The 12,238-nt window shown below is 44.4% G+C and overlaps 1 protein-coding gene across 1 annotated transcript; it reads left to right on the forward strand.

Annotated features, from left to right (window-relative positions):
- The first annotated feature begins 9,668 nt into the window (after window positions 1-9,668).
- On the forward strand, window positions 9,669-11,396 carry LOC146007252 (uncharacterized). The gene is made up of 2 exons (XM_083145604.1): window positions 9,669-10,249; window positions 11,282-11,396. Exons 1-2 carry the CDS (start codon window positions 10,036-10,038, stop codon window positions 11,389-11,391), a joined length of 324 nt encoding a protein of 107 aa, XP_083001730.1. The 5' UTR covers window positions 9,669-10,035; the 3' UTR covers window positions 11,392-11,396.
- Window positions 11,397-12,238: the final 842 nt, after the last annotated feature.

Here is a 12,238-nt window from a genome sequence, read left to right on the forward strand (position 1 = left end):
AGGTGACATAGATAAATGAGTTCCCCCACCTCTTCATGACCACTTTAAGCCCTGCTTATATCCTATTAGTATATAGACCTTAATGCAGGGGTAGCCAACTCCAGTCCTCGAGAGCTACCAACAGTTCACATTTTCTGGATCACCTAGCTTTGGCACAGGTGCATTCATTACTCACTGACACATTATAAGTGATCCACAGGTGGAGATAATTTCTTCACTTGTGATTCTGTGAGGAGACCTGGAAAACGCGCACTGTTGGTAGCTCTCGAGGACTGGAGTTGGCTACCCCTGCCTTAATGTAACAGCCAGTCAACTCCTAACTGCCATGTTACCAGCTATTGACAGCTAGGAGCTGGTTGGTTGTTACTTCATGTACATCTTCCCCATACTCTGTAGACAGCTTTATAATGTGATGCATTGAACAGTACAGTAATAATTAATAATGCCATTTTTTTGATTTTGCTCTTTCTGCACCACAGAAACTGCTTGTATTAAAGTCTTGAACTGTCTGATGCAAATTAACTGTTTGAGTGCCAAGTGAATTTATCAAAACTGGCGTGAAAATTGGCAACCAAATATTTCCATTCATCATAATGACCTGTAATATTTACCTTATATAGGAAATCTAATCTTTTTTAACACATTTTTTATTTAAATTTATATAACAAATGTGTGCGACGCTGGCATTTTTAGCCAATATTTTGCACATCTCTCACGGAGATGTTGGCACTCAAAGGTTTAATACTGAAAACCACCATCTCCTACTTCAAACTGTCTACTCTCTTGGTCTCTGACTGTCCTTTTCTGTCTCTTTCTCTGGCCACCGCTTCCCTTCTACTTTCCTATGTCTTCCTTAGGGCCTGTTTCTGGTTCACTTGCAAAGGCAATTTCTCCATTTAATGAATGAATCCATGTGCACTACAAGGGGAGCAGGTGTTACATGTGCAGAGAGAGTTAGATTTGGGCGTTGTTTGTACTTACTCTGTCTGTTGTTACCCAGTTTGTTTTATCACTGTCTACTATTGTAAAGCGCAACAAAATCTGCTGCGCTATATAAGAAACTGTAAATAAATAAAATAAATAATATTGCAGTGTAAAAATAAAGCAGCCAAAATTTACCCTGCACAAAATAACAACCAAATCTAACTCTCTCTGCACATGGTTTTGTCCATTAGAGAGACAATTTGCTTTTGCGATTGAACCAGAATCAGGTCCTTAGTATCCTTCTTCTATTTTTCTCCTGACTAGTGCTGCTTTCAGACCGCATAACTGGCTTTGACCCTGTATTTGAAAACGTTTCCAAAAACGGGTCTGCCAGGTAAAACCCCTTTCACACCGCATCTCTTAAACGGTATATTACCGTTTAAGTGCCGTTTTTTTTACACTGGCAGAAGTGTTTTTTGGAAACCAAATACAGGGTCAAAGCCAGTGCGGTCTTCAGCACCCCCCCCCCCAGGGTTAACTCCCCCCCCGTAGGGCTAACACACACACCCTCCCCTAGGGCTAACACACACACCCCAATGTGTTTAAGAACCACCCCCCCCCCCCCCGTGCAGCCATTACCTCCTGCGATGCGGATCCCAGCTCCTGATGCTTATAAAAAAAGTGACTTTCGGAAAATGACTGCCCCCATACGAAAGACAGTTTTTTTAAACAAGTTTTCCTATAGGGCAGCGATTTTCTGAAAGTCCCTTTTTAAGCAGCAGGAGCCGGGATCCGCAACGCAGGAGGTACCGGCCGCACGGTGGGTTTCTTAAACACATGGGGGAGGGGTTAGCCCTACAGGGGGGGGGGCTCCAGGGGGTGTACGGGTTTGAAATGCCTATGAAGATTTAATGAGCGCTAATTAAATATTCACTGCGCTGGGTCCGCTAATTGGCTGAGTCCTACATACCATTTCAGACCCGATTTTGGTGCCAAAATACCAGGTCTGAAACGGGTAGGACCCTCCATTTTAACCGTTTAGCATAAACTGCTTTTTTAAAACGGTAAATCGGTTCTGCACCTTTCAGACCACACATATAACCAGTTTGAAACGGTTAAAAAATAGCAAAATACCGGTTAAAAAGTGCAGTCTGAAAGGGGCATCAATTATATCTTTTTGATCGTTAACGATATATCAGGTAAATATGTCAGGTAGGGCGTACACACTAGAAAATTTGCACAAAATCTTTAAAAATGTCTTAAAGTTTTGATGAACGATGCACATGAATGCACGATAGAGTGTACGCTCTAGATGATGTGGGCAATATGTTGGGCCAATTCGACTTAAAATGTCAAATCAGTCAATAGATAGATTGTCTCGTGTGTACTCATAAAAGACTATTCGTTTTCCTTATAGCTCAATACTCATCCCTTTTGATTACCCATCCATTCTCCTTCCCAGTTGACTCACTCGATTACACTCATCCATGGGCATATTGATAGCCATATCAGCTTAGTAAATTTCCCCACCGATAGATCTTATTTTTTAATTTCACATAAGATCTATTGTAAGATCTGCATACTGGTCGTCAATAGAATCTACAGATCTTATATGCAGCACATAAGATCACAGGATCGACTTTATGACCGGCGGGACTGTGCATAGTACCTAAACACCTCATGATGTGCTCACAAACACACAATATGACCCCTCAAAATCGTGCATTTGGTCCTGAAATTGTGCTGATATTTGGCCAGCTTTAGTCAGGGCCGTATTGGGAACTAAAAATGGTCTGGGAAAAATATCTAGAAGTGGCCATAACGTGGACGGCACCAATTCATGTAGGCAGAATCAACACCAAAATAGGTGGAATTTAGGCATCTGTGTGGAAGCCGTTGGTTTCATTATGCTCGTTCCCCCAGACCTTTAAGCTGCTGTGACAAACCACAAACCTCCACATTTCCCATATTACCCCGCTCCACCCACTGACACTGAACACAGACCCCAAAACCTCCATCAAGCAAACAACTTATTACCATAATCCACCAAATATCAAAAATATCCCCACCTCTCCCCCAGTGGAGGCCAGAAACACTAGGCATTATTACACCCCCAGATGCCACCCACTCCTGCCCCTTTAACAGATGTTACAAAGGATATAGAAGGGTGCCTACCTTAGGTGAGTTTTTGCATTATCGGGTATTCTGCTCTGGGAACTGGCAAAGGTTGTTGTTGTGTGAGAGATAGGGTCACTACCAGCGGCGTAACTATAGCACCGCAGCCCCTGTCACCGTGGGGGGGGGGTGCTGTGCATGTGGGGGTGCCGGGGGCTGCAGTGCTATAGTTAACCCCCCCCCCATCCCCCGCAGACTTACCTATCTCGCTGGTCCCGGCTGCTCCGTTCTTCTGCTGAGGACCACCACAAAATGGCCACCCCCATATAGCACACACCTCTCTGAAACTGTCTGCTGAATGGGGGCAGCCATTTACTGGTGGTCCTCAGCAGAAGAACGGAGCCGCCCCGACCAGCGCGATAGGTAAGGCTGTGGGGGATTGAGGGGGGGTTTGCATGGGCGGTGAGGCGGCGGGGCGGCACCCAAAACGTAGCTATGCCACTGGTCACTACTCTTAGCAGGGCCACATCTTTAACAAAAAAAAACAGTCAGACAGTTGGCCTCCCAGGTATGATGGCCTTCCGGGACTCTTCCCTCTGAGGTATATGGTCAATCCCCCCCCCACACACACACACCTGCTTACTATCATCACTTTCCATGACTGTAATTTTATTGCTTTTTTGTAGCTATTAATATATCTCATTTACATTGTGTTAATCCTTGTTATATAGCAAGCTACAATGTTACCAAATATATTCATGAAATGGTGCTCTGGAGACTTTATGTTAAAAATAAATAAAAATTCATGGTGACTAATAATTTGACTTAGTGCATTTCTCCAATAGGACTTAGTCGATTGAATGAATATAATACAGTGGTTTAGATTTGAACCATGTATATTACAAAGGTGCGGCAGACATTTTAGGCCACTACAAGATGATATGGTCTGAGCTTTGTTGAAAATAAACATGTTTGTAAACAACATTACAATATCTTAGTTTCTCAGGACATTCTCTACAAGGAATTTTTCATTGGTCATACGCGTAGGGGTTGATTTAATTAGCAGCGAGGGCGGGCAAGTTGCTGTTGCAATTATATGGATATGCCAGCAACGGCTCCTCACCCCTACTCGTGGCCCAATCTCACTCCGGACTTGTAGGGTTTTGTATGCAGCCCTATGAGGCTGGGAACAGAAATCTGTATGTCCGGAGCAACCAAAGAGCCACATAAAGCTGCACTTCAGCCCTTATTCTGGTTCATTCGCAAATGCAAATTCCTTCTCAAATGGACAAAACCATGTGCACTGCAGGTGGGGCAGATGAAACATGTGCAGAGAGATTTAGATTTGGGTGAGTTATTTTGTTTCTGTGCAGGGAATATACTGGCTGCTTTATTTTTACTCTGCAATATAGATCTCACTTTGAAGTAAAACCCCACCCAAATCTAACTCTCTCTGCACAAGTTACATCTGCCCCACCTGCAGTGCACCTGGCTTTGCCATTTGAGAAGGAATTTGCCTTTGCGAGTGAACCAGAATAAGGGCCTTACTCCTGGGGCATCTTATTGAATTGATGCCTTGGCGTGCTATAGCCAAACACAATGGCAAGACTTATTTATTTATCGAACAACATGTAAGAGGAATCAGTTCCTTTAGCTATGAAAATCTCTCAGTCACTCTGAAGTCTTGTTTCTAAATAAAACATCCAATGTCCTACGCACTCTCTCAAGTCAAGTGCCAACTGTCACCTTGTATTACATTGTTTCTATCTTTTTTCAAAAGCTTATTACTAGTTCCCTGTAATGCTCAAATTGGTTTTGTTACCTACTAAAACATAATATACCTAGTTATGTCATTGGCACTACTGTAATGTGAAAATCCTGGGGTTCCCCCAGAACAGCGATTGATGCCGTGCGTGCCATATTCAGTTTATTGTTGCTGCAGTGAAATTGTCAAGTGCCTACTGAATATGAAATATATATTCGAGAAATCCTGCTGTCTTTAACTGAGAGAGCCAATGGCACTGATGCGTGGAAGACATTCAAATCTTGGCAAATGATTTTGGAGAGATTTTCTTTCCTATAGTTAAAAACTTGGAACTGACCCCGAAATCCCAGAAAGCCTTGAGGAATTTGTTCTCCAAGTCTTTGGTTTCCTACACTCTGAATGTAAAAACTATTTAAGAGTGTACAGAATGATAGCTGGTTTAAAATATGATTGTCCTCTGAGATGAGCAGATCTCAGCTATGCAAAGGAAAATAATTGCTCAAAAGAATTCCGAATTGCAAGAAAATAAAACTACCTTATTGTAGCCCCTTCAGAACTGCAGACACAGGGCAGACTGAGACGCGTAATAAGAAGTAATATGAACCAAATACCATCCATTTATTTGTGTGTGCATTGGGCTCCATCTGGTCAAGGGAGTAATAAGCAGGGCAGGACCAGAAGCTTAGGGGGCGTGGCCTAACCGCAGAGGCGTCTTCATGCCACAATACTCCACAAAAATCTGCATAGGATTTTTTTTTATGCACATATATGTATTCAATTCCATGTATTGCACATTATACTTTACACAGATGGTTCCAGACAGTATTTTATTCTGATGTATTTGTCTGAAAATCTTTTTAAAAAATACTTATATATCAACTGAAAAATGTTGCTTGCATAAGTGTTCATCTCCTGGAGACTAGAATTTGGCACAGCCACCTTCTGTAGCAATAACCATTTAAAGTCTGCTGGGTTAAGGTTCTATCAGATTTGCACAATGGGCCTTATCCTGGTTGGTGCGTACATTTCCGTATACTTTCGGATGGCGTTTTTTAGCAGTCTGCGCATGCGTGGGGAACGCTATGCGCATGTGCCACGCATGGTCTCCGTACTTGTTCTCACTAATACCGTACTGAAATGTGCCCCGCAATCACTCGGGAAATATGGGCGTATTATGGGCGTCATTCGGAATGACACAGGGGTATAGTTTCAAAGTGGGCTAAACTGGGCGGAAACATGGGTGGACACGGGGAGTGCACTTATTTTGGTGGGCGTGCATTCGGACAGCACACCGAATGCACGCGACCAAAAAGGCAAGAAATATGCGGTGTCCATAAGCAAGTATTGCTTTGCGGACACCACTCGGTCATGTGCTAGGCAATCGGAACGCCTAATCAGGACGGACGCACCTCAACCAATGTCAGCTGAACACAATACAATCACCTACTTTACTCATTACTTGTTAAATACACGCTTGTCACTGCTTCAATTGGAACCATTGCAGCTTAAATGGAACATTACTAAACACACACACATATATGCTGCACTTTTCACACACTTTTACACTGCAAATAATGAACACAACTTAATATTAATAATACAAATACACATGTCACTTCTACATGTCTCAATTAAACCACACATTTGGGGGAAACAAAAAAACATTTATTAAATGAACTTATCAAATAAATTTGACATCGCCACAAAATAAAAGGTAGCATAGCAGGAAGACAATTAAATAATATATAATAAATCCATGTATTCTAGACATACATAGCCATAGCAGAATCATTAGGAACACATCAGGTGGCTTCTCAACAAAAGTATAGCACCAACACTTTAAGTACAGCACACAGTAATAGTAGCCGAAACAGGGCAACAGGGGAACCAAACATGACATTCAAAGCGAGGGCAAATGTGGGTACCCTCTGCACGGAATTGGACACAGGAAGCTGACACACACAGCTCAATGAAAGATTTGGGAAGACATAAGGGTGGAGATTAATGCGGACACAAGTTCATTTGTGGGCACGTTTGCCCCTGGCAGGCTCCTTGCCACGTGCAGCAGCTCTTCGGCCACGGCCACGGTCAGATGGTGGGCCAGGTGGAGCAGATGCTGGGGAGGGGGTGGATCGTCTTCCCCCTCTGGCAGCAGGGAGTGCTGATGGTGGTAATGCACCAGAAACGGATGACATTAGGACCCTATTGTTGGCAACTAGCTCCACCATAAGCTCATTATGGTGGAGGAGGAGGTCATTTTGCCGCAGGGCTTGATCAGACAGCACCTGCAGGCTAGCAGCAATTGACTGCTGGGTGCCAGCCATGGCCTGCTGTGCCTTAGCAATAGCCTGCAGGCTCCCAGCGATAGTCTGCTGGCTGCTGACCAAACCCTGCAACACCTCCTCAGTCCTACGCACCCGCTCTGATGCCGACTCTCCCTGCTGGTGAATATTGCCAAGCACCTGCCCCCACGTGGCCAATTCAGCCGCGGTCAGTGGCTGCTGCTGCAGGGGCCTGGTACTGGTGGCAGGTGGCACAGACTCCTCAACCTCCTCAAGAGATTCTTGACCAAGCGGTGGGGATGCTGGTGAAAGAGAACATTACAATTACAACACATTCCATGCAAAATTAGAACCAGCTACTTATGGCATGGCAAATAATTACCTTCAAGCAAAGAAGCCATGACTTCCGCTGGGGCCTCGCTGTCCATGGTGCTCACCCCCCGGACCTCCTCGACTGCAATGCAGCACTCTGTCATCTCTTCCAGGGGGGTGAGCTTCAGCTTTGATGGCATGGGGCCAGCCCCAGAGGTGTGGCTGTGTTCCCACCGCTGGGTCAATTTCTTCTTGAGGTTCGTTTTGAAGTCGTGCCACCTGCAATCAAAGTTTACATATTAATACATGTCACTCCTCATGTTTGCTGTAGCACCCATTGCAATCTGCACCATAATAAAACATGTGCCTCATGACACCAAACTTAGATTATATTAAATTTGAAAAACAACCCTTAGAAGATACACTCACACTCACCCTACAATAACTATCAATTCAATGACATGGCAAACATGTCTGTGCCTCCAAGCAATGTGACCGCCCATTGACCAACTCCATCTAATATCTAATGTAAACATTACTGGTCTTGTACTGCTCAAATGTAACACACATGAACTTGCCTCTTCTTAACGTGCTCCCTCTCACGAACTTGTGGAGCCACCGCATTAATCTCCACCGTTATGTCCTCCCAGATCTTCCATCTCCTTGTGTGTGTCAACCGGTCCTGTGGACACTCGATCCAATCCCGTGCGCGGGGCACCAGGATGGCAAGCTCCTGTGCTTCGAATGCCATGTTTCTGGTGGTTGGTTCCTCTGTTGCCCTATTTCGGCCACGGCCACAACCACTGGCACGGCCATGGCCACCTGTCGCTGTACTCGAAGTGCTGGCCAGGCTACTCTGTTGGGAAGCCACCTGCTGTGTTCCCAATGATTCTGCTGAGGCTGAAGATGGGCCAGCTGCCGATTGGCCTGATGTAGATGGCCCATCTGGCTGCTCTTCCCCCAATGGCTGGTCTGGGTTGATGGGGACATAGGTGGTGCTGGAGTCCATGCGGGCAAATAGGTCCTGCCACTCCTGCTCTTCCTCAGATAGAGATGCAGACATGTGTGCAACAACATTGCATTTGTCTAACACACCTTTATATACTATTTCTGTAATTGGCGTACATCAGCGACACCCTGCGTTCCGTACGGCCACGTTCCGTACGGCAGCGTCAACCGTGTGGCGCATAGGCCACGCCCCTAGCTGCGGATTTTTTTCTAAAAAAAAACTGGCAAACTTAGTAAGTCTGATTTAGTAGGTAAATGCAGATTTTTACACCAATGACCAAATAAAACTGAGGTCAAACATGAAATGTATATGTGAATGTACATCTGTACTGAGCACTTGTTTGGTATGTAGTACAAATGACAATACCCATTCCATATGTAAATCCAGTCCACCACTTAGGCACAAGTAATCAGTGCTAGCATCCAAATCACATGTGAAAGCTCTCCAAATTCAGCCTTGATACTAGCTACTTTTCATTCCACCTCTCTAGTGTGGCCCAGTAGAAGGTAAGTGTACACATGGCAGCATGGCCTAATATTGGGAAAAGGTCTGGCACTATTTGCTATGTTTCTGCTGCATAGCTTACACTATAAAATAGCTGTTTAGTACCTTGTTGAGTTAGGTGTAAGTGGCTAGTGATGCAGACTATTTCACCTGTTGCTTATACCCATGTTTGGTGAATGTAATAGATTATATATAATGGGTTCCCATCTTATTTTACACTGTCTGCTTAGGAGATAGTAAGTAATGGCATGGTCTGCTAAACTATGCAAAGGTACAGCAAGTGTGGGTTTGCGATGCAATGGGTAAGCCGTCTGTTCTGGCGCATACACGCTGTTATTGTAAAAATGAACAATAAAGTTAATACCAAATATCACTCTGATCAACCAATGACAGGACATGATCGCTTGATTTGTGCCATTTCTAAGATGGCGGCCTATGGCAGAGCAGCCCCTTTTTCGGCAGCAGAGCTAAGGACACTGGTCTCCGTTATGGAGACCAGGCTGGGCCGTGCAGGGCCCTTTATAACCAATAGGCAGAAGCGGAATGCCTATGCGGTGGCCCGCCGGCGCATATACGCCCGCACACAGGTGCGGCGGACCATCGCACAGCTGGAGCGGCGGTGGTCAGACTTGAGGCGTCGCCAGCCAGATTTGCTCCAGCAAATCAGGGCCAGGATTGCGAGATGTGAGTGTTTATACTTATACATTAAGTGGCCATTTGTACATGATTGCTTACATGACATTATTTAAGCCAATAAGGTCACCAGCCTGATCATGAGTTAAACATGGCATACACTATATGTGTGCTACTTCCTGTTTGACACCCTGTAATGGTCATAAAATATGTTATTGGGGAGGATTAATGTTTGTGATGCTTACAATGGGCCAAATGTCACAGCATACCTGCCATGTTACAGGCTGTGTTTTGTAAAAGCCACTAAGGAGCTGATTGCCTGTACATTTATCTCTACTTATAACCTTTGCATTTATAGCTTGATAAGGCTTAATACAAATTACCCCTAATTGGCACTTTTTTGTTTTTTCACAAACACAGCACGGGAACGAGCAAGACAGGCCCGAGAGGACGCAGAGGCCTCCCAGGCCCAGGAGGATGCGGAGGAAGTAATGGCCGAGGAGGTTGGCATTGAAGAAGGGGTGGTGGAGGAAGTGGAGGAAGAGGAAAGGGAGGAAGTGGAGGAGGAGGTGTGGGCAGCGGAGGTGGTGGCATTGGAGGACGAGGTGGCAGAAGAGGCGGAGGTGGCAGATGAGGAGGAGGTGCCACATGAGGAGGCCACAGAAGAAGAGGAGGCCTGTGAGGTGGTGCAGGCACCAGAAATTGGTATGTATAGATAAAGAATCATTCTTCCTTTTGTCATCTTCTATTTGCTATGTAGCACTGGTGATTCAATTGTTTTTTTCAATACTATAAAGTGATAAAACAAACTGGGTAGCAACAGACACACTTAGGGGTTAGATAGGGTGGGCAAACCATCCCTTTCATCCAGGACACATATTAATGACACAGGTTGTGGGGATGGCTTTCAGGTCGATTTTAAGTGTCAATGAACCAGTGTAGTTAATCTGTGTCCTGGAAGAAAGGGATGACGTGCTCATGTAAGGGTTACATGTCCCTGCTGCAAGTGTACAATCTGTAGCCTCATATAGGTGAGTAGAGTTTACAGGTGATTAATTCTACCAAACTAGATTCAGTATGGCATAAATGGAGTATGGACAGGCGTGGCTTAGACTGGAGTAACAAGTGGTGAGTGCCCCTGGGCCCTCCTCTAGCTAACCACCCCCTGCGGTCTGCATGTATGTTTGGCACCATAATTGTGTGTTGATTTGGTCTTAGTAATGATTTTGTGCATGGGAGTGGGTTAGTGCTGCAGCTTCACCTAACTGGCATTATGACAATGATTTATGGAGCAGACCATCAGCAGGCAAGCTATGCTTGATTGCACAAATGTACTGAGCATTCCTGAGAGTTGACTAACTCCCATGCCACGCTCCATCATATAACAGACACTGAACTTTGTTTGCTGAATTGGGATTGGTGCAGCGCGTGACATGCTTCTCAGAGCTTAGTCATGGGTGGGTTTGGATTCAGAAGGAGCACTATGACTGTGAGGTGTTCTACAGAGTAAAGGGTAGAGGGGAAAAAACAGGCTTTCCATGTAGTATGTATGCATGTATGTATAGATGTATGTGTCATATATATATAGTTATATATGTGTCTATATACATATATATATATATATATATATATATACACACACACCTGTCACGGTGCATGTTTAAAATTTAGGTATGACTATGTTAAATGTATGCATGAATATCATTAGTAATTTTACCATTTTTAATTTGTCCACAGATGAGCCAGCCCAAGCACAAGAGGGTCTCCGTGGGGCCCTCTTACGTATACGAGGCCACATGCGCCAGGTCCTGGCGGAATTTTACCAGCTACTGGATGGCGCTATTTAATTTTTATTTTTGGGGGGGTTTAAACTCAGTTTTGTATTGTGAATAAATTGTTTATTACAGTTCGAAGTTGTCTGTGTGTTTTTTTAAAATGGAAAAGTATACAGTATGTGTAACTTGTTTATAATCTTTTCAATAAGCAAAATGTAAATACTGTATATAGATGTATGTTAGGTTCACATGCTGTAAGGGTTAATGTGTGTAATGAATGTAGTAGTAATGTGGTTCAGTATATATTAGAATTTAATTGATTCAAATAGATAACAATCCCTTTTTAATGAGGTTGCCTAATTGACTAAGTGGGTCATGTGATCCCTGTGTGTGCTCTGAAAAATAGTGTTCTATTTAGCGAAAATACTCCGCATCGGTGCGTACGGCCAGCTTCCCTTCCGTTCTAACGCGGTAAGACCGTGCTTACGCTGCAAGACCGTGCAAGAATCTGTACGTGTCAACCGCACACGCAAGGTTTGTATGTCGTCCGTACACACGCCCTGTTCTTAAAGAGTGAGTCCGTCCGAATGCGGAGGACCGGTGGGCGTTTCTACGGACGATGTCCGCACGCCACCGCACAGCGTGGCGTGCGGACCGCTCCGTAGGAAATCGGGAAAGTACGCACCGATCAGAATAAGGGCCAATGTTTGGGACTGGGTTTTTGCTCGTTCATCCTGGTTTAAGTTGGTTCGATGGTAATTGTGGGCTGAAATTTTCAAATCGAGAAAAACATTGCTAAATGGATTGAAATCTGGATGATTATATTTCTATTAAAGAACATTCATCTTTATGTTTTTCAACCATACAATTTGCTTTGGCCTTGTGTTTGGGATCATTGTTCTGCTGTACAGTGAACTGT

This window comes from Crinia signifera, chromosome 6 (assembly GCF_055691185.1).
Source record: "Crinia signifera chromosome 6, ASM5569118v1, whole genome shotgun sequence".
Classification (NCBI taxonomy): Eukaryota; Metazoa; Chordata; class Amphibia; order Anura; family Myobatrachidae; genus Crinia; species Crinia signifera.